The sequence below is a fragment of the Marmota monax genome, unplaced genomic scaffold, assembly GCF_021218885.2.
Source record: "Marmota monax isolate L192 unplaced genomic scaffold, Marmota_monax_Labrador192_F-V1.1 WCK01_AAM20220418_F8-fsc00010, whole genome shotgun sequence".
NCBI lineage: Eukaryota > Metazoa > Chordata > Mammalia > Rodentia > Sciuridae > Marmota > Marmota monax.
The window spans coordinates 13,088,379-13,109,997 of record NW_026692321.1 but is presented as its reverse complement, the minus strand read 5'-3'; the positions used below and the strand labels follow the sequence as shown (position 1 = coordinate 13,109,997).

Below are 21,619 nucleotides of genomic sequence, written 5' to 3'. Positions count from 1 at the left end.
GTATAGAGAAATCTGCAGTTGTAGTTTGATATTGTTATGGTAAATGTTTTAGTAATCACAACTAATTCCTATAGGGTCGTGAGTCTGGCACCATTCAGAGATACAGTCTTCCTAATGTTGGTTTGATTCAAAAATATTCCCTTAATTGTCGAGCCTACCAGTTATCCTTAAATTGCAACTCTAGGTAAGTATAAAAACTCTCCTTCTGGGGTGTTAGAAGTTATCAGTTGGGATTGTTGGGTTTATGTAATAAATGTGAAGACAAGTGTGTTTGTTATGAACTTGTAAACTATATAGTTTTTGGTTTAAATGCTTTTTATTAGATATATATGGAAATCCTTTATTCTTAAAGCTTTAGTGTTTTGAGAGTATTTTATATTTTCCTATCAGTTGGTTTAATCTCTCTGGATATATTTTCCTTACAAGGAAGCAAAATGGAGAAAATAGTCTATATCTCCAGTCAAATTTATAAAAAAAATTTAAAGCCATTTTTACCATGATTCAGGTTTTTAAAAAATATATAGATATATTTTTTTTAGTTGTCATTGGATCTTTTATTTATTTATATGCGGTGCTGAGGATTGAACCCAGGGCCTCACACATGCCAGGCAAACGCTCTACCACTGAGCCACAACCCCAGCCCCAGCCACAACCCTAGCCCCATGTTTCAGGTTTTTGATAAACTGATTTTGAAGAATGGTTGTAGGTTGTTATATTCAAGATGGTAATTTCACATTTGTTTCTCTTTCCCTGATGGCATCCTTTGTAGTCGTCTTGCTATCATAGACATCTCAGGAGTTCTAGTGTTCTTTGACTTGGACACTCGGGTAACAGACAGTACAGGACAGCAAGTAGTCGGCGAGCTGTTAAAATTGGAGAGGAAAGATGTCTGGGATATGAAGTGGGCCAAGGATAATCCTGATTTGTTTGCAATGATGGAGAAGACAAGAATGTATGTTTTCAGAAACTTGGATCCTGAGGTAAAAACAAGAAACAAGTGCTAACAGTCCAGAAATAATGAGCCAAAGATCAAAATCTGGATATTTCTCCTTTGTTTCTTTCAGAGGTTCATTGGTGTTGGCTATGTAAATTTGTGAAAGTAAACACATTTTTGTGGAGGTTAAAAATATTTGATCTGAAGTGGGAATAATACTCATCTTTTAGATGTTCTCCTCTTCCCCTTTCTCTGAAAGATACTGCCTAAGCATTTATCTGTTCTTTTTTTTTGTACTGGGGGATTGAACTCGGGGGCACTCTACCACCGAGGCACATCTGTTCTTTTCTTAAAAGACAGAATTATGGTCACTAGATGGTCTTTTTCTTAATCAAAATTCAAAGAGGAAAAGAAAAAAGAAAATCAATAGCCTTATTTGCTAAAATTTCTTTTAAAAACCTAACCCAAAAAATATAGCTTTAAAGTTGCCTTGTTCTTTCATTGTCTTCTCTGTGAGTCTAGTTTCACAGGGACCTTGTCTTTCTTATACATTCACCATGTCACCCATTAATCCAGGCTCTTTCTTAACCCAGATATTCTTGCAAATATGCTAGGTGGATTCTGATTCTCTTTTCTTTCCTGGTATCAGGAAGCCCTTTTCTCTGATTTTTTTTTTTATGTGGTGCTGAGGATCGAACCCGGGCCGCACACATGCCAGGCGAGCGCGCTACCGCTTGAGCCACATCCCCAGCCCTCCTTTTCTCTGATTTTTAAGTTTATGTTTTGATTTTCCACTTCTGGCCTAATCAAGAAGATAAATCTTTTAAACAACATTTAAATTAGTAATGATTTTCAATTTGGAATTTTCTGTTGTACTTCACTGGGGGAAATAATAAGAGGAGCAAGTTAATAAATGCTTTGTGTTGTTCATTTCTGTTTGCATTGATAGCTTCCTTTGGAAGAAATTGTATGTTTGGCCCTTGAGCTGCCAAAGATTTTGTGTGGAGATTTGTTTAGTGGTTAAGCTTTTGGGCCCTTTAATATCCTAAATTATTTTTACATTTCCCCATTTAGCCCTACTCAGGATCTTTGGCAAATAACCTGATATAAAAGGCTCTGTTAAAGCTTTAAGAAGTCTGAGGGCCTTTGTAATTCTTAGACCCTGAGAAATTGTTCAAAGGAGAGACATTTGGGACTGCCACATTTGACCTGCAAGCATGGTTTTTTTCCCAGGACTTAAGGGGCATTTGACCCTTGCCACAAAACAATTATAGAAATTTGACAGATAACCACAGGATAACCTTGAAGATGGGAGTAGAATACTTTTTGAATGTTAGAGTCCTTTTTTCTATTCTTGGATCCACTCACATTAAGCTGGAAATCATATGCCTGGAGAAGTGAGTGTTTGTTATGGCTGGCTGCTCTTAATGTGTGGAGCACATGTGGCCAATCTAGCACCAAGTGAAATTTTTGCCTGGTGGAAAGTGTTTCTTAAGTAGTTCTAACAGAACAGCCTTTATTTTTTAAAAAATATTATTTTCGTTATTTGAGTTTATTTTGGGGTTTGGCATGAAGTTCAATTTCTATTAGATTTAAAGCTAGGTGAATTTTTTTTGAACAACCTTCTCTGTCTAGATTTTTTTTTTTTTTTTTTAAATAAACCATGCTGTTCTGTGCTTCTGTTCTTTCATGAAGACACTGGCTTGTTCTGGTCCCTGCTTGTTCAGTTATAAGTAATCATCCTCTAGATGCTTATTGATCATGTAAAAACATACTTCTCAAAACAGATTTTTTTTTGTGTGTGTGTGTGTATGTATGTTCATGGTGTCCTGGGGATTGACCAGGGCCTTGTGCATGTCAGGTAAGTGCTCTACCACTAAGCCACAGTCCCAGTCCAGGAAAGAATTTAACAGATCTGCAGAACTACAGAAGAGTATATAACTTCAGGACATAGTAGTTGGTATTATCATTCAGGAGATGAGCTATTGTTTAACAGTTAATAACCAAATGTATTTTTGTCCCTGTGAGGATAGGAGAGAATGTCCCTGTTTTCACACTGTAGTGTGGCTGACTTAAGGCTTGTACTGGGCCTGCCAGAGCAGTCAGTTCTGCCTTTCCATTTGCTTGCTCTTGCATTACCAATATTACCTTGAGTTCACAAATTTTTGTCAAGAAACTCTTATTATACTCGTCCAATCTGTGAGGGGTAGCTAAAAGTGGACTGTATAATACCTCAAGCCACTTAATTAGGTATATCCAAACTCCAGTATGTTATAATGTGCAAGATTGAAAAGTAGAGAATGCCTGTGGTATTACATGAGTTGTGAGACCTTCTGAGTTGGTGCTGGGTAAGGGAAGCAGGTTTCTTGGAACAGCATGGAAAACTTTAGATAGTGTCTTTTTGATATATATATTTTAATTTCTTTATCTTTATTTTTTTTATTTTTATGTGGTGCTGAGGATTGAACCTAGCGCCTCATATGTGCGTGGCAAGTGCTCTGCCACTGAGCCACAACCCCAGCCCTCTTTTCAATATTTTTATAAATAGAAATATCTTGATACTGCTTAGCTTTATAGACCATTGATCTGAAGCTTTATAATCAATTGAGGTATAAATGAATGAATAATGAATTTTGGAAAATAAAAGATAATTGGTTGATTGGGCACATCTACTGTGCATACAACAACCTCATTCTTAAACTTAGATATACTAAACTAAATGTGAATCCATTTTTACTTCTTAGTTTCATATTATTGTATTGTATAGTATAATTATATGTTATATACCTGCAGATATATTCTTAAAAATTATATTTTGATATTATTTACATCTCCTATTATTTATAACATATCCTATTTCTTTTATATTATTCATAAAGGTATTAAGTATATTAGCAGTTTATTTATTTTGTTATTGATACCTATTTTTTTCTACTAAGGATTTAGGGCAGCTACTTTACATTATAGTATGCATTTCTTATACTTTCTTTCAAAAGCCTGCATAATATTAGGGTAGAGATAGACATATAACAGATGTATTTGCAAATAAAATCTTGTGTAGGAGATATGTCAGGAACATTCTCTGACTTACGTTACAGAAGATAGACTTTTCAGTATGTTATGGTATTATTATCATGGATGTACTATGATACAAATGTAGTATTTATTGGTTTTACTAAGAATTAAATGTCCTCATCTTGTAGAGAAATGTACTTAGGGGTGTTTAGGGGTGAAATGTCATGATATCTGTAATTTACTTTACAATACTTCTGCCAAAAGATTAAACAAAGTATATTTAGCAAAATGTTAGTAATTATTTAAGTGATGGATATATGGTGGTAATGGTATTCTCTCTACTTTTTTGTTGGTTTGAATGTTTTGATGATAAAGTTTAAAATCAGATTCCTTAAGGGAGGAGACATTTTGCATGATGAAACATTAACATTTGTTTTTGTCTCTAAAGGAACCCATTCAGACCTCTGGATATATTTGTAACTTTGAGGATTTAGAAATCAAATCTGTCCTGTTGGATGAGATATTAAAGGTAATTTTAAAAAAGTTATATTTCTTTTTCCAGCTTAACTGGGATTTGTCTTTGAACAGGTGGTCAGACATCTCAGATAAAGTGGGGACTCGGAGGTCAGACAGATCTGGGGTCCAACCCTGCTCTGTTCATTGTGCTTTGATTCCCATGGGTAGGGGCTAATATGGTTTGAAACTCTGGCTGGCCCCAAAGGAGGGAGCACCTGTGCGTTTCAGCTTGCCCATGTGAGGCAGAAGGGGAGGGAGAAAAGGATGAAGCTCAAGAAGCTGCCAGCAGTCAAACATCAGAAGGAGTCTGAGTCTGTTGCACCCTAGGATTGTGTGCTTTCCATGTTGACCGGCTCTTTTGTGTGTGGATAGCACTTCTGCAAAGATAAGGAGAGAGATCTCGTCTTATTTAAAGTATATAATCAGTAAAACAAGTGGGTAACATCAGAGAATATCTATTCCCCCTTTCCTCACTTGTGCTGGGAAATAGTCTTTTTGTTTGTCTTGACCTCTTTTCCAAAGGACTTAGGTTTGGGGAACTCTTTTTAGAAGATGCGATTTTGCCTGTATCCTTTAAAAACAGAGACATAGGTGGGTAAAGTCCACCTAAGGTAGCTGAAGTGTCTCACCTGTTTTTGTGTGTTAATGCTTTGACAGTAAGCTTCTTGAGTGCCCAGCATCCAGCAAGGGTCTGCTATATACTTGGTTCTCAGGAAGTGTTTGTTACACTGAGTTTTAAAAAATGAATAATGACTTTGTCACTTTCTAATAAGTGGTGGATATTATTATATAGAATTCAAGCAATATGGAAAATTGCTGAAGAGGAAGACTTTAAAAAGCACCTAAAATCCCACCAGATAGCTTTTTTCATAATTACCATTAGCATTCCATATAGCTATGAGCCATATGTGGAGAGACAGATTTGATAGGTTAGATAGATGAACAGAAGTAACTTTATAAAAATGAAATCATTATGTAATCCACAATTTTAGTGTCAAATTTAATTTTGGGGATAGGTACTGGAGATTGAACCTAGAGGTGTTAACCACTGAGCCACATCCTCAGCATTTTTTATTTTTTAAATTTTGAGATAGAGTCTTGCTAAATTGCTTAGGGCCCCTCTAAGTTGCTGATGCTGGGTTTGAAGTTGAGATCCTTCTGCTTCATCCTCTGGAGTCGCTGGGATTACAGGTGTTTACTACATGCATGGCTGAATTTAATTTTAATTAAGTAATCTAAAAGTTAATAAAGTCATTCTGGCCTTTTAGGTAATTTTTTTTCACTACAAACAATATAATTTCCCCAAGTTTAAGAAGAAAATTTGTGGAAAACTAAGTTATCAGTTTAAACTATGTTTTAATTTTTAATAGGATGGATTGACTTTTCATTTTAAAAGATGACTTTCTTTTGTTTTCTCCCCTTTTTTGTTAGCCATATTATTATGTTCACATTGTCAAAATTCAGAACATTTTAATTTTGTTTTGTAAGCCTAACTTTCAGTTGTTGATTCTTATATTTAAATGAATTCACAGTACTAGTCTTTTTTTTTTTTTACTACATTTTCTCTATTCATAAGTTCTTAATTTTGATTAGTCTTTCAGTTGGCTGGATTTCATCATTAGTAGTGTTTTTCAAGAAGGGCTCATAGTTGCTGATTGTATTAAGTTATACAATGTTTGAAAATGCATCACTGTATCTAGTGATTGTCTGAAGTGTTTCAGAAAATATGTATTTCAATTGGTTAGGTGTACTCCAAGATTGTGGATACACTAGTGTTAGGATAGACTGCCTGCAGTGTTGGTGCCCAGTTTTTTGAGGAAGAATAGGGGTGGGGTGGTGGGGAGTTAATTTGTAACCACAACTAAATTCTCTGTGATAGTTTCTTACCTACTTGGCTTACTACAGGCAAAGCTTACCAAAGAATATGGTCATACTTCTCTCCGGGTTCTTTTTCACCCAGGGTTATGGATTAGCTGGACCACAGATTCATTCAAGCATAGTTTTAAGAATAATAAAGAAGTTTTTTGGAGGATGAGAGAAGAGGAAATATTAAAGAAAAAGGAAGGGGTTAATGTTTACTATGGTACCTTCAAATGAGGTGTTAAATTTGTCGTTTGTCATTATAATGTGCCTGGTAGGTATTACACATACCTCTTTTTTGGATGAGGAAGGCTCTTGGTGAGTAAAATGGCTTATCCAAAGTTCATCTATCCATTGATTTGGGAAATATTGATAAAGAGCCCATAAGTAAACACAGTTCCTGGCTCCAGGGGAGATAGACCAGGAATTCAGCAACCAGAAGAGGTTTGGTGGTGCTGATTCAGCCAGGGGGTGTTCCTGTTCAAAGCTCTGATGTACAGAATATTGGGTCAGTTCTCAGACTGGGAATAATGTGAATAGCATGGCTGAGCCTTGTGCACAAGGTCTGAGTGTTCTCTCTCTCTTTTTAAAATTATTTATATTTTACTTGTAGTTGGCACAATACCTTTATTTATTTATTTTTTTATGGACACAATATTCTTTATTTTTATTTATTTTTATGTGGTGCTGAGGATCGAACCCAGGTCCTCGCACGTGCTAGGTGAGTGCTCTACTGCTGAGCCACAACCCCAGCTCCTTGAGTGTTCTCTCTTAATCCTCACAATTCTAGGAAGCAGATTTGATTATTTTCTCTGCTTTTTTTGGGGGACAAAAGATGGAGCTTGGAGAGAGAAGCTAATTTACCAGTGTCACTCAGTTAGCAATTGGCAGAGGCATACATAACTTGGTTCCAAGTGATGTGGCTTCCAAGCTGGCATATACAGTTAGTAGCACTGGCAGAAATGAGGCTGGGAGTTCGAGGTTGGGGTGGGTCTTCAGGGACCCTGTAGCCTGGTTCTTGTGTTTACACTTTATCCTGGAGTCAGTGGGGAAGTAGTGGAGGGACACGATTGGGTTTCTGTTTGGAGAAGAGGGGCCCAGGCTTCCTGGGTGGGTGGGCTGGTGTGTGGGGAGGTGTAGAAGGAGTTGTCACATGGCCAGTGAGTGATGGGATTGGATTAGAGCTTAGCTGTTTGAATCCAGATCGTCTGCCTTTTCCTTACCAGTTCCTCCTTTGTGCTCAGGAGTTCCCCAGACGCCTTTGCAGCTTTAGCTATGGTGCTTTAGTTGCAGGGTGGGGGGTTGGTGCCTATGGCTCTGTTTACCTTTTGAAAGAACTCTCCTGTCTGAGATCACCCTCTGCTGTTTTGCACTCATGGTCTGATTGCCCTGTGTGCTCCATTCTTCTATTATTTGGGATGTGTAATATCAGTAAGTTGATTATAGTTGCCTTTCCTGTCTTTGGCCATTAGATAGCTCTTTCCTGAAAGGCAGGCCTTCGGTTGTTTTGTGGTGTTAGTCAGACTGCTTCACTATGATAGGAAAGCAGTGATGACAACTGGCCCTTTTTCTTTCATCTCTTGGCTGCCTGAAAGTACTGTAACAAAGTATTACTTCTGGCAGGGAAAGAGTTGCTGAAGGAGTGACAGAGTGGAGGCTGCTGAATGTGTGTTTTCTGCTCCAGTGGAGGGCAGGGAGCATTCTGGAGGGGAAAAAAGAATCACCTGGGGAAAAAAATTAAGCAGAGAGAAACAGGGACGCAGATCTGGGAAGGACCCTTCCACCACTGTGCACTTCTTCCATAGGCAGCTGATTGCTCAGGAAGGACTTGACTTGTGTGTTGGGGGTTTTCCAAGTAACTCATAATATCCAAACATGGGTATTTTAGTCAGCTTTTTTCCTGCTGTGACCAAAAGTCCTGACAAGAAGACTTGACAATTAGAGAAGGAAAAGTTTATTTTGGGGCTCATTTTCAGAGGTCTCAGTTCATAGACAGCCAACTTCATTCCTCAGGGCTTGAGGTGAGGTAGAATATCATGGTAGAATTGTATGGCAGAAGAAAGCAGCTGGGGTCAGCACAGGGAAGCAGAGAGAGACTCCCATCACCATGGACAAAATATGTCCCCCAAAGAAATGGCCCCAGTGACCTACCTCCTCCAGCTACACCCTACCTGCCTGCAGTTACCAACCACTTAATCCCTACCAGGCAATTAATGCATTGATTAGATTAAAGCTCTCATAACCCAATCATTTCTTCTCTGGGCTTTCTTACATTGTCTCACACGTGAGCTTTTGGGGGATACCTCATTACTAAACCATAACAATGGGGATTTCTTTTCTTCCCAATTTTGCTTACCATAAGATGTAGGTTTTTTTTTTTGTCTGTTTTAATTGTAAAAAAAGAAACATGTTCTATTAGCAGCTATTTGAATCCTTTGTTTTAATTTTTACTTTTAGAATCCAGAACATCCAAACAAGGATTATATAATTAACTTTGAGATTCGGTCTCTTCGAGATAGTCGAGCATTAATTGAGAAGGTTGGAATTGAAGATGCATCTCAGTTCATAGAGGACAATCCACACCCCCGACTTTGGTATTTTAAAAACCTAAAACCTCTCAAGATGTCAGGTGCATGCTTTTAAAGTCCCAGCTCTGTCATCTCCTGCTCCCTCCTGATGGGAACAGACTTTTCTTGCTCTTCTTTTGAAAATACAGAAATTCATTTTAGATGTGGAAGTCCTCAGTATTAGCAGTGTTATAAGAAAAATGTTTGCATGTGCTAAAATAAATACTTCCCACCACGCTTTACCAGAAACAATAGGCATAATCATTGAATTCTGGTTCAAGGCTTGTTTATCAGAAATTTTCAATAGCCTTTCTGTTTCTTCTTTTTAATAAAGGCGATTACTGGCTGAAGCAGCTCTTCAGAAACTGGATTTGCCCACTGCAGAGCAAGCATTTGTGCGCTGCAAAGATTACCAAGGCATTAAGTTTGTGAAGCGCCTGGGAAATCTGCAGAGTGAGTCAATGAAGCAGGCGGAAGTGGTGGCCTACTTTGGTAGGTTTGAAGAGGCTGAAAGAATGTATCTTGATATGGACAGAAGGTAGGTGACAAAGGATCAGGTGTCACCAAGTACTTTTGTTCATAATAGCTTAAAAGTGAATGTATCATATCATTTCTTTTAAAAATAATTTTTAGTTTAGAATACAACCTAGATATTCTACACATTAATTTATCTTTTATAATTTGGGGGTTGCTTGCTTCTATGTTTTTACTATTAATAATTCACTATAGAGACTTTTTCACTTGGCAGGAAAATACTGATAGAACTACAGAGTAGGGGATTTTATCACTTATCATACGGCTCATAATTTTGGTCCTCTTTTTTTGGTTTAGACCATTATTTAATTTTCCATTGTCAGGAAACATAAAATAAAAATCAAAGGTGTTATGGACTGAGTTTTATTATATTTTCATTCTTATTCATATAAAATAATGTACAAACTTAATTTCAGGTATAAATATTATGTCTCTATTTTCTTAATGTTATTTATCTTCCCAGAAGATCCTTAATAACAACTTAAGCCCTGAAAAGACAAGACTCCATCTCTTATTGACACCACAATGGGGGTTATATTTCCACATGAATTTTGGAGGGGACACACATTCATTGCCTCTTACCTGGTCAGGCTGTTTCTAAAGTGTTTGGAGAGTTACCTTATCTGTTCCTATTCTCTGTACCTAGAAGTATACCTAACAAAAGGTAGACACTTGATAAATATTTGTGGAATGGATGAGTGACTGAATGCCGTTGGTTGCAGAGATCTCGCTATTGGCCTCCGACTGAAATTAGGAGATTGGTTTAGAGTACTCCAGCTCTTGAAAACTGGATCTGGTGATGCAGATGACAGTCTCCTTGAACAAGCCCACAGTGCCATTGGAGACTACTTTGCTGATCGACAAAAGTGGTATGTAGCCTATCTGCAGCACCTCATGCATTCACACAACACTTAGCTTTGGCACTGTAAGAGGACTTCCATTATTTCCACTAGAATTGGAAATAATGCTAGGGAAATGAGGACCATTCTCCTGAGTCTTAAAGTTCAGATATCTCTCGATTGACATTAGAGAGCAAGAGATCCTTGAAGTTGTGAGATGAGCATTGTAAAACTTTGGAGTTAGCAAACAAAAAACTTGCACTTACCTCCAGGAATTTTTCCACTGTTTGAGATCATGGTGTGTAATTCTAAGATATTATGTGATTTATTTTTGAACAAAGTTAAAATGTATTTTATATTTGCTTGTTTTGTTATTATAGATTGTTTTCAGGAATCATTGCTTTTATTCTTAAGTTTTCATCTTGATCAGTGTGCTTTTTTATGTCAGTGGAGATACTTTAGTGGTATATTAGATTAAAATAACATTTCATAAGAGTATTCAAAGACTGTTACAACTAGAATATGCTACATAGTCTCTAGATTTCCCTCTCTGATTTATATGCTTTAAAGCAATTGTGTGAATGAAGATGATGAATTAGATAGTACCACTACTGGTAAATCTAATGAACATTTTTGGTGGAAGGACTTATTTATTAAGATTCACATTAGTTTAAAAAGTTTTCTTTCTTTCTTTTTGTAGGTTGAATGCTGTACAATATTATGTACAAGGCCGGAACCAGGAACGCTTAGCTGAATGTTATTTTATGTTAGAAGATTATGAGGGATTGGAGAATCTTGTCAATTCACTTCCGGAAAACCACAAGTTGCTTCCAGTAGGTATTGCAAATTTTAGTTGTTGAAGTTGTTAGGTTATTTTATTAAATTTTTATGTTATAGTCAGGAAATATCCTCTGTAATAAAGAAAACTAAAAATCTATAATTTTATAGTTTCTTAGACATGGAGTAGTGCTTTTATTTTAATTAGGAAATAATATATCAGTATTATAGAATGTTTGAAAATAGAGGAGAAAATCAATTATATTCTTAATACTTTAACGTAGTCTTGTATAGTTTCTTCAGTTTTATAAAATTGCTTTAAAAAGTTAGCTGAATACATGAACTGTTAACAGATGAAATGTCTGTTGTCAGGTATTTGGTTGAAAATAATTTGAAATTTGCTGCAACTTAAGTTTAAAAAGATAGCTCAGCATTTATTAGGTTACATTAATAATAAAGTATTTAATGTCAAATAAGAGAAACTGAGCCTGGCATGGTGGTGCACGCCTGTAATCCCAGCAGCTTGGGAGGCTGAGGCAGGAGGATCAAGAGTTCAAAGCCAACCTCAGCAAAAGTGAGGTGCTAAGAAACTCAGTGAGACCCTGTCTCTAAATCAAATAGAAAATAGGGAAGGGGATGTGGTTCAGTGGTTGAGTGCCCCTGAATTGAATCCCCTGTACAAAAAAAAAAAGAGAGAGAAACTGAAAGTGGAGTTCTCTTTATTTTGAATATTCCTTTTAAGCCTCTTTTAATTAATTGTTGAATATTGTTAAGATGTTTGTATTTTATTTGTAAATCACTGAGCTGTATGATACCTATGAAGTTGTAGCTCTAAACTGTGGGGTCTGGACATGTATCAGTTGTGAGTTCCACCTCAAAAATTTTGTTTGTTAACTAATAGGTAAGTATAGAGTTGTGATAATTCAGTTTTCTTACTGGCATTGTCATTTACCTTTATTTTCAATCTTAAGTATTTTCTTGAGTAGGAAGGACAACAAAATTTCTAGGAATATTGGGTATGGACACCTGGAGTGCCTATCTTAGTGTTCTCTATGAGGTGTGTCTGATTAAGTAAAAAAAAAAAAAAATGTTCCTTTAGAGGATCCAGAATAATAATATCACTAAGAAAATACTAAATAATTATAATGGTAATAGTAACCAAATGACTAAGATAATGAATTTTAAGTTGTACTATAAATTTTAAATCACGTTTTAGAGGAATTTTTAATAGAATGAAAAGATGTACATAATACTGAAGTGGGAAGTACAGGATACAGAACTACATATAGTATGGTCACAATACATACATAAATACACATACATGTACATTCATAGGACAAAGATACTAGGAAATTACATAGACTATTATGAGGTTACTTATGAGTAATAAGATTATGAGTAACTTTACTTTTTCATGTTTTATAATATTTTTGCTACTAAAATTTATTATTATTATTATTTTTGCGGGGGTGGGGGCAGGTACTGGGGATTGAACTCAGGGGCACTCAACCACTGAGCCACATCCCCAGCCCTATTTTGTATTTCATTTAGAGACAGGTTCTCATTGAGTTGCTTAGTGCCTTGCTAAATTGCTGAGGCTGGCTTTGAACTTGTGATCCTCTTGCCTCCGCCTCCCGAGCTACTGGTATTATAGGCATTCACCACTGTGTCCAGCCTAAAATATATTTTATATTTCCAAAAGTATTTTGGAAGTGGGGTGGCGGGGTGAAGAGAGAAACAATTTGGCGAAGTAGAAATGCTGAAACAAACAAAAAATTTATTTTCTGAAAGTGGGGAATATAGCCAAACAGGTCAGATTTGATGTGGTGGCTCTCCTTGCCTGTCACAGCTTCCCAAAGGAGCGGTTTGGGTCTAGCTTCTTGAACTGATGAATGACATGTTTCTCTAGGGCATTTCCCATTTTGTTTTGAGATAGCGGGGTGGCGGGTAGGGGGTGAGGTGGTGGGGGTGGTGGTGGGGTTGGGGGGTGGGGTGGTGGGGTGGTCTCCCTTTGTTACCTAGACTTGTTGTGTTAGCTTTTCATCGCTGTGACCAAAATACCTGACATGAACAATTTAAAGAAGGAAAGATTGATTTTTACTCCCACTTTCAGAGGTCTCAGTTCCATTGCTCTGGGTTGAGGAGAGGCAGAACATCAGGCTGGCAGAAGAAAGCTGCTTACTTCATGGCAGCTGGGAATCAGAGACAGCCAGGAAGGGTCCAGGGACAAGATATACCCATCTAGGGCACTCTCCTAGTGACCCACCTCCTTCAGCTAGGTTCCACCTCTTACACTTTCTCTCACCTGCTCATAGTCCATTCAGTCTTTGATGACATTAGCACTCTCAGTGTACAGTAGCCTCCTAAAACCCCATCTCTGAACACTGCTGCTCTGGGGACCAAGTCTTCAACACATGAGTCTTTGGGGGATATTCCAGTTCCAAACTGGTCTTGAACTTTTACCCTCCTAGGCTCAAGTGATCCTCATGAGCCTTGACTTTATGAATAGATGTACCAAAATGTATACCAGCATGCCTGGCATAGGGTATTTCTTTAGAGAGGTATTTGAGAGCTCTGTGAATGGGAGAGTTTTTCTTATGCTTTTAATTAATGATTACCATCAAACATACTACCAGTTCTCTTATAGGTCTTCTTTTTACCTGCTAATGTGGGATATGTTTTGGAGCTTGACGTTTCTATATACTAGTTACTGAGCTGAGAGAGGAAAGGAGTGCAGTGTTTTCAGAGACTGGTTAAGATCTCCTGCCTAAACCAGTAAAGTATTGGTTTTGTTGGAGGTGCTTTAACATCTGTTCTGATTTGTAGCCTCTGCCCCTGTCTGTTTAAAAGAAAAATTCCTTTAACTACCAATTTGATTTTCATATGTCCCTGCACAGTTTTGCTAAATTAAAATATAAGTGATTTCCTTTATCTGTGAAATCTGATAGTACTGTTTTGTCCTTACAGGAAATAGCACAAATGTTTCAGAGAGTTGGAATGTGTGAACAAGCAGTGACTGCGTTTTTGAAATGTAATCAACCAAAGGCAGCTATAGATACCTGCATACATCTGAACCAAGTAAGGAGCTGAGACTTATGTCTGTGCAGCTGGTTGTCTTAAGAATTTTTAAGTTAAAGTGAAATTAAAGTCACTGTCATGATCCTGTAGAGATTATGGCGAGTGCGAGGGTTGGAGGGTTTGAAGGGAATTTTGTGAAAGGAGGCGGCCAGATATGTCTCCCTTGGAGTTGAAGCCGGAGAAAGTGTTGGAGTTTGTTGAAGGGCTGCCTTGAAGGGTAACCACTCATTATTGACCCTCTAACTCAATAAGGGAACATGAACAAACCAGTGCTTGTAGTCTGGCAAATTTTTATCTGGAAGTAATTTCACCATTTTCTGCATTTTTTTAGGGTTAGGTTTTCTTTCCAAAGAAGGACCAATTAATGGTTGGTCATTGCCTGAGGAAGGAATCTGGTTACTTTATCAATATTTATTTTAGCAAATCAGTTTTCCTTTCCCTTTATTTATTTCTTTTAAAAAGTTTTCTTAGTTGTAGATGGACACAATATCTTTACATTTATTTATTTATTTATTTTTATGTGGTGCTCAGGATTGAATCCAGGGCTTCATACATGCAGGGCAAGCGTTCTCCTGTTGAGCTACAGCCCCAGCCCTTGCTTTCCCTTTATAGAAAACATGTATTTGACATTTTTAAGAACTGAAATTTAATTAAAATGAAAGTGCAGAATTATTATAGAAACTGTTGACTATTAGTATGTTCTTTTAGTATTTTTCTTATTTTATAAAGCTGCATTCACTGTATAAAAATGTTTTAAATGTTAAATCTGAAATGATATTTTCTTAACTGAAATTAAATATTTTATTTTACTATAAAGAATAAAAAATGAATCTTTTTCTGGTTCACATTATGTTCAAAAATAGAATTATAAGATTAATGTGATCATAAACTCTTTCAGGTGCACTTCTTAAATTAGTCTTAAATCATTTAATCCTTTTGACACATTTAGCTTGTAGAACTTATAGTTTCTCTGATTTTAAGTGATTTTTAAAACCATATGCCATTTTTTTCTATTTTGAAGAAGTATCTTCGGTTATTACAAACTTAAATTCTTATTGTGTGAATTTCATGACATGTGAAATAAATACTTGGGTGACCGAATGATATAATTTTTTTCCTAGTGGAACAAAGCTGTTGAATTAGCTAAAAGCCATAATATGAAAGAAATTGGATCTCTATTAGCTAGGTATGCATCTCACTTACTGGAAAAGAATAAAATTCTTGATGCTATAGAACTTTATCGGAAAGCCAGTTTCTTTTTTGATGCTGCTAAACTGATGTTTAAGGTAATGTAATAATTTTGGTGAGTATTTGGTTTGTCCAGGTTATAATTGTTTTTGTATAGTTTTGAACACATTTTCCATTTTCTTTGGAAACAAATGTTTGTTATAGCAAACTCCTTCTGGTTTTATGACTAAGTAAAAGGTAATAATTTTAAGGTAATTGTGTAGTTTTGGTATTATTACCTTTTACTAACAAGGGTGTTTATTACTATTAGCAACTTATTGATTCCTAAACAATTATATATTTATTACTCAAGTTAACAGAGACTTAAAGAACTTGCTGGAACAACCAAGCACACATTCCCCGCATTGGGAATTGAGTTCTATTGATAATAGAGTTTTGAGTCCTTGCAAATGTTACACTTTTGATAATATCCATTTGGAGGAAATATAACTAACTAGAACAGTATTAATTTCTGAAAAATTTATATTCTATTTTTTTCTGTTTGATTTAATGAAAAAGGAAAAATTTCCCTCAAAATTATTTAAATAAACTTCTGAAGGATGTACCATGTTAATGCCATTGTATCTCTGTGTACTTGAAATGTTATTTATAAAACCTCTGTATTGTGGAAGATACCCATCCTATCATGACTTTCTTTGTTCTGACTTAGCTATTTTACAGCAGATATTTCAAGATTGTTAATAGGTTTAACTCCATGGGCTGAATACTAAGGAAAGAACTGAGTATTTATGTTAGTAATAAGGAAAGGAAAATGGCTTTTAAAATATCAAACACAGATACTTGGTATTTATATTCCATCCTACTGATCTTTTCCCTTTTTTAGATAGTCAAATTTCAGTTAATTTTGAAAATGATTGTATTTGTACAAATACAGATTAAGAAGTATCTTCCCCAAATTCTGTTTAAAGATTGCCAATGAAGAGGCAAAGAAAGGAAGTAAACCTTTACGTGTGAAGAAGCTCTATGTACTGTCAGCCTTACTTATAGAGCAGTACCATGAGCAGATGAAGAGTGCCCAGCGAGGAAAAGTGAAGGGGAAGAATTCAGAGGTAAGGTGGAGCACTGTGTAACTTGAAATAACATCAGATCCTCTCAAGGGCTTAGGGAAAAAGAATGAACTTTTCTTTATAGACAAGCCCTTTAATTTATACAACTGCATTTCTTTCTTTTTGTTTTTATTTTTTTCTTTTTTTTCTTTTTGTTTTTAAAATATTTATTTTTTAGTTGTAGTTGGACACAATACCTTTATTTAATTTATTTTTTTTAATGTGGTACTGAGGATCAAACCCAGGGCCTCACCCAAGCTAGGCGAGCAAGCTACTGCTGAGCCACAATCCCAGCCCCCTGCATTTATTTCTTTTAAATGACACAAAGTACAGTATGACTGATTTAAAATTAGTATTCAAATTTAGAAATTTCTACTTAGAAATATTGAAAATTATTTTCAACATGAAAAATATGTAGTCTTTGCTTTATTTATTTATTTAAAAATTTTAAATTTGTTTTAATTAGTTGTACATGACATTAGAATGTATTTATGCACTTCAATATATCATACATAGATGGGATATAATTTCTCATTTTTCTGAGTGTACATGTTGCAGAATCATATTGGTCACGTAGTCACATATATACATACAGTAATAATGTCTATTTCATTCTACTATCTTTCCTATCCCCATATTCCCTCCCCTTCCCTCCCATCACTTCCCTCTACCTAATCTAAGGTAATGCGATTCTTCCCTAGTGCCCCTGCCTTATTGTGAATTAGCATCCACATATTAGAGAAAACATTTGGCCTTTCGTTTTGTGGGATTGGCTTATTTCGCTTAGCATGATATACTCCAACTCAACCATTTACTGGCAAATTCCGTAATTTTACTCTTCTTTAAAGCTGAGTAATATTCCATTGAATATATATACCACATTTTCTTTATCCATTTATCTATTGAGGGATACCTAGGTTGGTTCCATAGTCTAGCTATTGTGAATTGAGCTGCTATAAACATTGATGTGGCTGTGTCACTATAGTATACTGATTTTAAGCCTTTGGGTATAAACCAAGGATGGGATAGCTGGGTCAAATGGTGGTTCCATTCCCAATTTTCTGAGGAATTTCCATACTGTTTTCCATAGTGGATGTACCAATTTGCAGTTCCACGAGCAATGTATGAGTGTAGCTTTTTCACCACATCCTTGCCAACATTTATTGTTACCTGTATTCTTGATGATTGCATTCTGACAGGAGTGAGATGAAATCTTAGAGTAGATTTGATTTGCAACAAATATATTTGTTGATAAATTGTATTTCTTCTTCTGTGAAGTGTCTGTTCAGTTCTTTCGCCCATTTATTGATTGAAATATTTGTTTTTTTGGTGTTAAGTTTTTTACTTATCTAGTAAATCTTCCTTTCTAATCAGAGAATTTTAAAAACTTTCTTAGGGGCTAGGGATGTAGCTCAGTTGTGAGTGCTTGCTTTGCATGTGCAAGGCCCTGGGTTCAATTCCCAACACCAGAGACAAAAACAACAAATACAGAAATCTTTTTTAGAATATGTATGTTATTTTAATGTGTAAATGGATCTCATATCAACTTAAATTTAATCAATCCTACTTTAAGATTTGATCATACCAGTTTAACAAAATATGAATTATAATGGAAAAAATCCATAAAAAAGTTTTATAGTCATAAATCTGGTCCTTTAGATATGCTCCTGCCAGTTTCAGAGGTTACCTTCATTGTAATGACGAGGTTGTGTGGTAGCTGGCATTGTGTGTGTTTGAGCTGACCCAGAGTGCTGTCTGCTTTTCTCGAAGGCCACTTCTGCTTTGGCTGGTTTGCTGGAAGAGGAAGTTCTGTCTACAACTAGTCGCTTCACAGACAATGCCTGGAGAGGGGCTGAGGCTTACCACTTCTTTATCCTTGCGCAAAGGCAGCTCTACGAGGGCTATGTTGACACTGCACTGAAGACAGGTGGGCATTTCAACTGTGTATATAGTTTGTCCGAAAAATTTTAAATTGAGTGAAGGGCCAATTCCTTCAGCTTGTCTTTGTTTTGGTTTTGATAACATTTTTGCTATGGATTTATTTTTATATGTTTGGATTATTTGTATATATTATTTTGTTCATTCCCCTTTTTGAAGTTTAAAAATATTTTTAATATGTCGAAGGTACATAGAAATATCAGAAGTTTGAGATAAGCAAAAGAATGTGTGTAGTATTTATATGCTGTCCATTCAAAGCCAGACACTTGATAGACCAGTCTCTATCCTTTTGGAGATATCTGTATAATAATATAATAAATATAAATAATAATAATTTATAAAATAATGTTGTAAGTCAGAGATGATCATCACTGACCTTTGGGTAAACTTCCTTTCAGATGTTTCATCATACCAGAGCTTACTTCCCCCCCATCAGTATGTTGTAATTATCTTTTCTCATTGGTAAACATAGATCTGTATCACTTTTAATAGTCATCTAATATTCCATGCTATTTATGGATTATAATTTATAGAAAATTATTTACATGTAGTATCTGAATCTAGAACTTATTTTGGCTTAACAGTATGCTGGAGTTTAAATATATTAAATCCTAAGAACTAATTATGAGATCTATGTTATAAACCAAAGCATATGAATGGTTAAAACATTACTGTGACATTACTGCTATTTTAGCTTGACATGACAGCAGTGCAAACATTGTTATTCAACACACTTCTCCCGTGGGCCCTCCCCCCTGCACTGGGTGGGCCACTGTGATATCACTCATCTCCTGCTCATATTATCACCAAGCGCATATCACTCGCTAATCCTGAGTAATCATTAATCTGCATTCTGGTGGAATTATTTTTAAAAAATCTTAGAGAAATTCTCTTATTTGAATATTTCTATAATTCTATAGTGATATTACTGTGACATTACTGCTGTTTTAGCTTGACATGACAGTAGTCATGTTTTCACTATTTGTGTAAGAACTCTTTAAGAGATTATATATAACAAACCTCTATCATATATGTTGATTTCCCCAGCAGTTATAACTTCATTATTTAGCTTTTCCAGCTGTAGTGTTTCTCTCTTCTCTCTCTCTCTCTTTTTTTTTTCTTTTGGTACCCAGGTTTGAACTAAAGGGCACTCAACCACTGAGCCACATCCCCAGCCCTAATTTTGTATTTTATTTAGAGACGGGGTCTCACTAAGTTGCTTAGTGCCTCGCTCTTTTGCTGAGCCTGGCTTTGAATTCATGGTCCTTCTGTCTCAGCCTTATGAGCCGCTGGGATTATAGGTGTGAGCCACCACTGGGCGGTAGTTTCTTTTTTATGGAAAGTGGAAGTAATAGTATCTTCCTCTCATTGTTTTAATGATGAAGAGAGAAGTTCCTGAAAAGAAAAATCACTTGTTATGGTGCCTAGACTTCATGAGTAGTGACAGCATGATGATGATATTAATAGTGAGTTTTGATACAGTCATGTCTGTCAGTCTGATTTCATATTTTTCACTTAGGAGTCATGCTTAATAAGTCCTTCACTCTAAAGTTATTACATATTATATTTTATTGTAACTTCTTAGTTAACCGAAAATCACTTATTAAACATGTATTCTTCCCTTGCAGATTTGAAATTCTCCCTTTATGAAATTAAATTTATGCATCTAATCCCTTCCTAGACTATTATTTTCTATTTATGTATTTCTATGCTGGTACTGTGCTTGTAGTTTTATTTTTAAATTTCAATATCTGGGATTTAAGCTATTGCCCTTCTTTTTAAAGGGTATTTTCTTATGTTAGTTCATCCAGATCAACTTCATAATCTTTTTGAGGGTAGGAGTTGTTTAGTCCTGTTGGACTTTGTGTTAGCATTGCTTTAAGTTAATATATTTAATATTGGTATCGATAATTTATTTGTGATTTTTTTAATCCAGAAGAATCAGTGTTTAAAAACCATTGGTGTATCTGTATTTTTAAAAATTTATTTATTTATTCTAATTTGTTGTACATGACAGCAGAATGCATTTCAATTCATAGCATACATATAGAGCCTAATTTTTCAAGTCTCTCGTTGTATACAAAGTAGAGTCACACCATTAGTGTCTTCATACTTGTACTTAAGTTAATGATGCCTATTGCATTCCACTGTATCTGCTTTTCTTTACAAAGATTCTTTTTTTTTAGGTTGCAGTTGTCCTGCATGTCTTTTATTTTGTGGCCTTATTTTAAAAAAATTTAAATTTGTTCTTTTTAGGTATACATAACAGTAGAGTGTATTTTGACATATTATACATACATGGAATATAATTTATTCTTATTAGATCCAATCTTTATGGTTGTACATGACGTGGAGTTTCACTGGTTGTGTGTTCACATACACGAGGAAAGTCATGTCTGATCTGATTCATTCTACTGTCTTCTCTACTCCCATCCCTTCTCACTTCCCTTCATTTCCCTTTGTCTAATCCAAGGTACTTCAGTTCTTTCCTACCCCACCCCTCATTGTGTGTCAGTATTCATATATCAGAGAGAACGTTCCACCTTTGGTTTTTTGGCATCAGCTTCTTTCACTTAGCATGTTAGTCTCCGGTTCCATCTATTTACTGGCAATCTTTCCAAAGATCTTAGTTTTCTTCCTTATGCTCTAAATATTTGTAGTTTATTTCTACTTTTGTTTTCATTAGCAATGGGTCTATGAAAAAGTCTAACTGGTTATTAGTAATATAAAATAAGTTTTAATATTTTATTTTATAACTAATGTTAATTTTAATTAATGTTTGATATAAATTAAGCACTGTGTAAAGTCATATTTTTATAATTTATGTACCATTTGTAGACAAATTAAAAGAAAAATTAGACCTTTAACTTGAGATTTTTTTTACCTATTGGGTGGAGATTTCCATATACTTCCAATTTTTTTTTTCAGTTATAAAATGATTTGAAACAACATATGTCCTGTAAATTGCCTATGAACCTATTATGTGCCAGATATGAAATTAGAAGGTATTATTTATTGTAACTAAATGAATGTATTTTTATACCTTTTTTTATACATTTCACTAAACTTTGTTGTCAACACTTGACCTCAGAACCAGTCTGAGGAATCTAATTATAAAATACATGAGTATATTATTTTACACTTGTTTTGTGACATTTCCAGTATATTATGATAAAAGGGATATTTTAAGACTGCAAGATCTAGAGAAGAAAGAGATACAAATTAGGTACAAATCTGATATTAGTACTATGGTACATTTTAAAGAAA

At 35.3% G+C, this 21,619-nt stretch overlaps 1 protein-coding gene across 2 annotated transcripts in view; it reads left to right on the top strand.

The window, feature by feature from the left end:
- Positions 1 to 21,619, top strand: part of Wdr35 (WD repeat domain 35) — a 58,928-nt gene that overhangs the window by 34,365 nt on the left and 2,944 nt on the right. For both annotated transcript variants that reach the window (XM_046441317.2, XM_058578375.1), the window contains 11 exons: positions 75 to 184; positions 770 to 980; positions 4,398 to 4,478; positions 8,783 to 8,919; positions 9,227 to 9,430; positions 10,149 to 10,295; positions 10,966 to 11,098; positions 14,010 to 14,120; positions 15,242 to 15,406; positions 16,277 to 16,417; positions 18,185 to 18,341. In XM_046441317.2, coding sequence (XP_046297273.1) covers positions 75 to 184; positions 770 to 980; positions 4,398 to 4,478; positions 8,783 to 8,919; positions 9,227 to 9,430; positions 10,149 to 10,295; positions 10,966 to 11,098; positions 14,010 to 14,120; positions 15,242 to 15,406; positions 16,277 to 16,417; positions 18,185 to 18,341 — 1,597 coding nt within the window. The remainder of the gene's footprint in view (positions 1 to 74; positions 185 to 769; positions 981 to 4,397; positions 4,479 to 8,782; positions 8,920 to 9,226; positions 9,431 to 10,148; positions 10,296 to 10,965; positions 11,099 to 14,009; positions 14,121 to 15,241; positions 15,407 to 16,276; positions 16,418 to 18,184; positions 18,342 to 21,619) is intronic.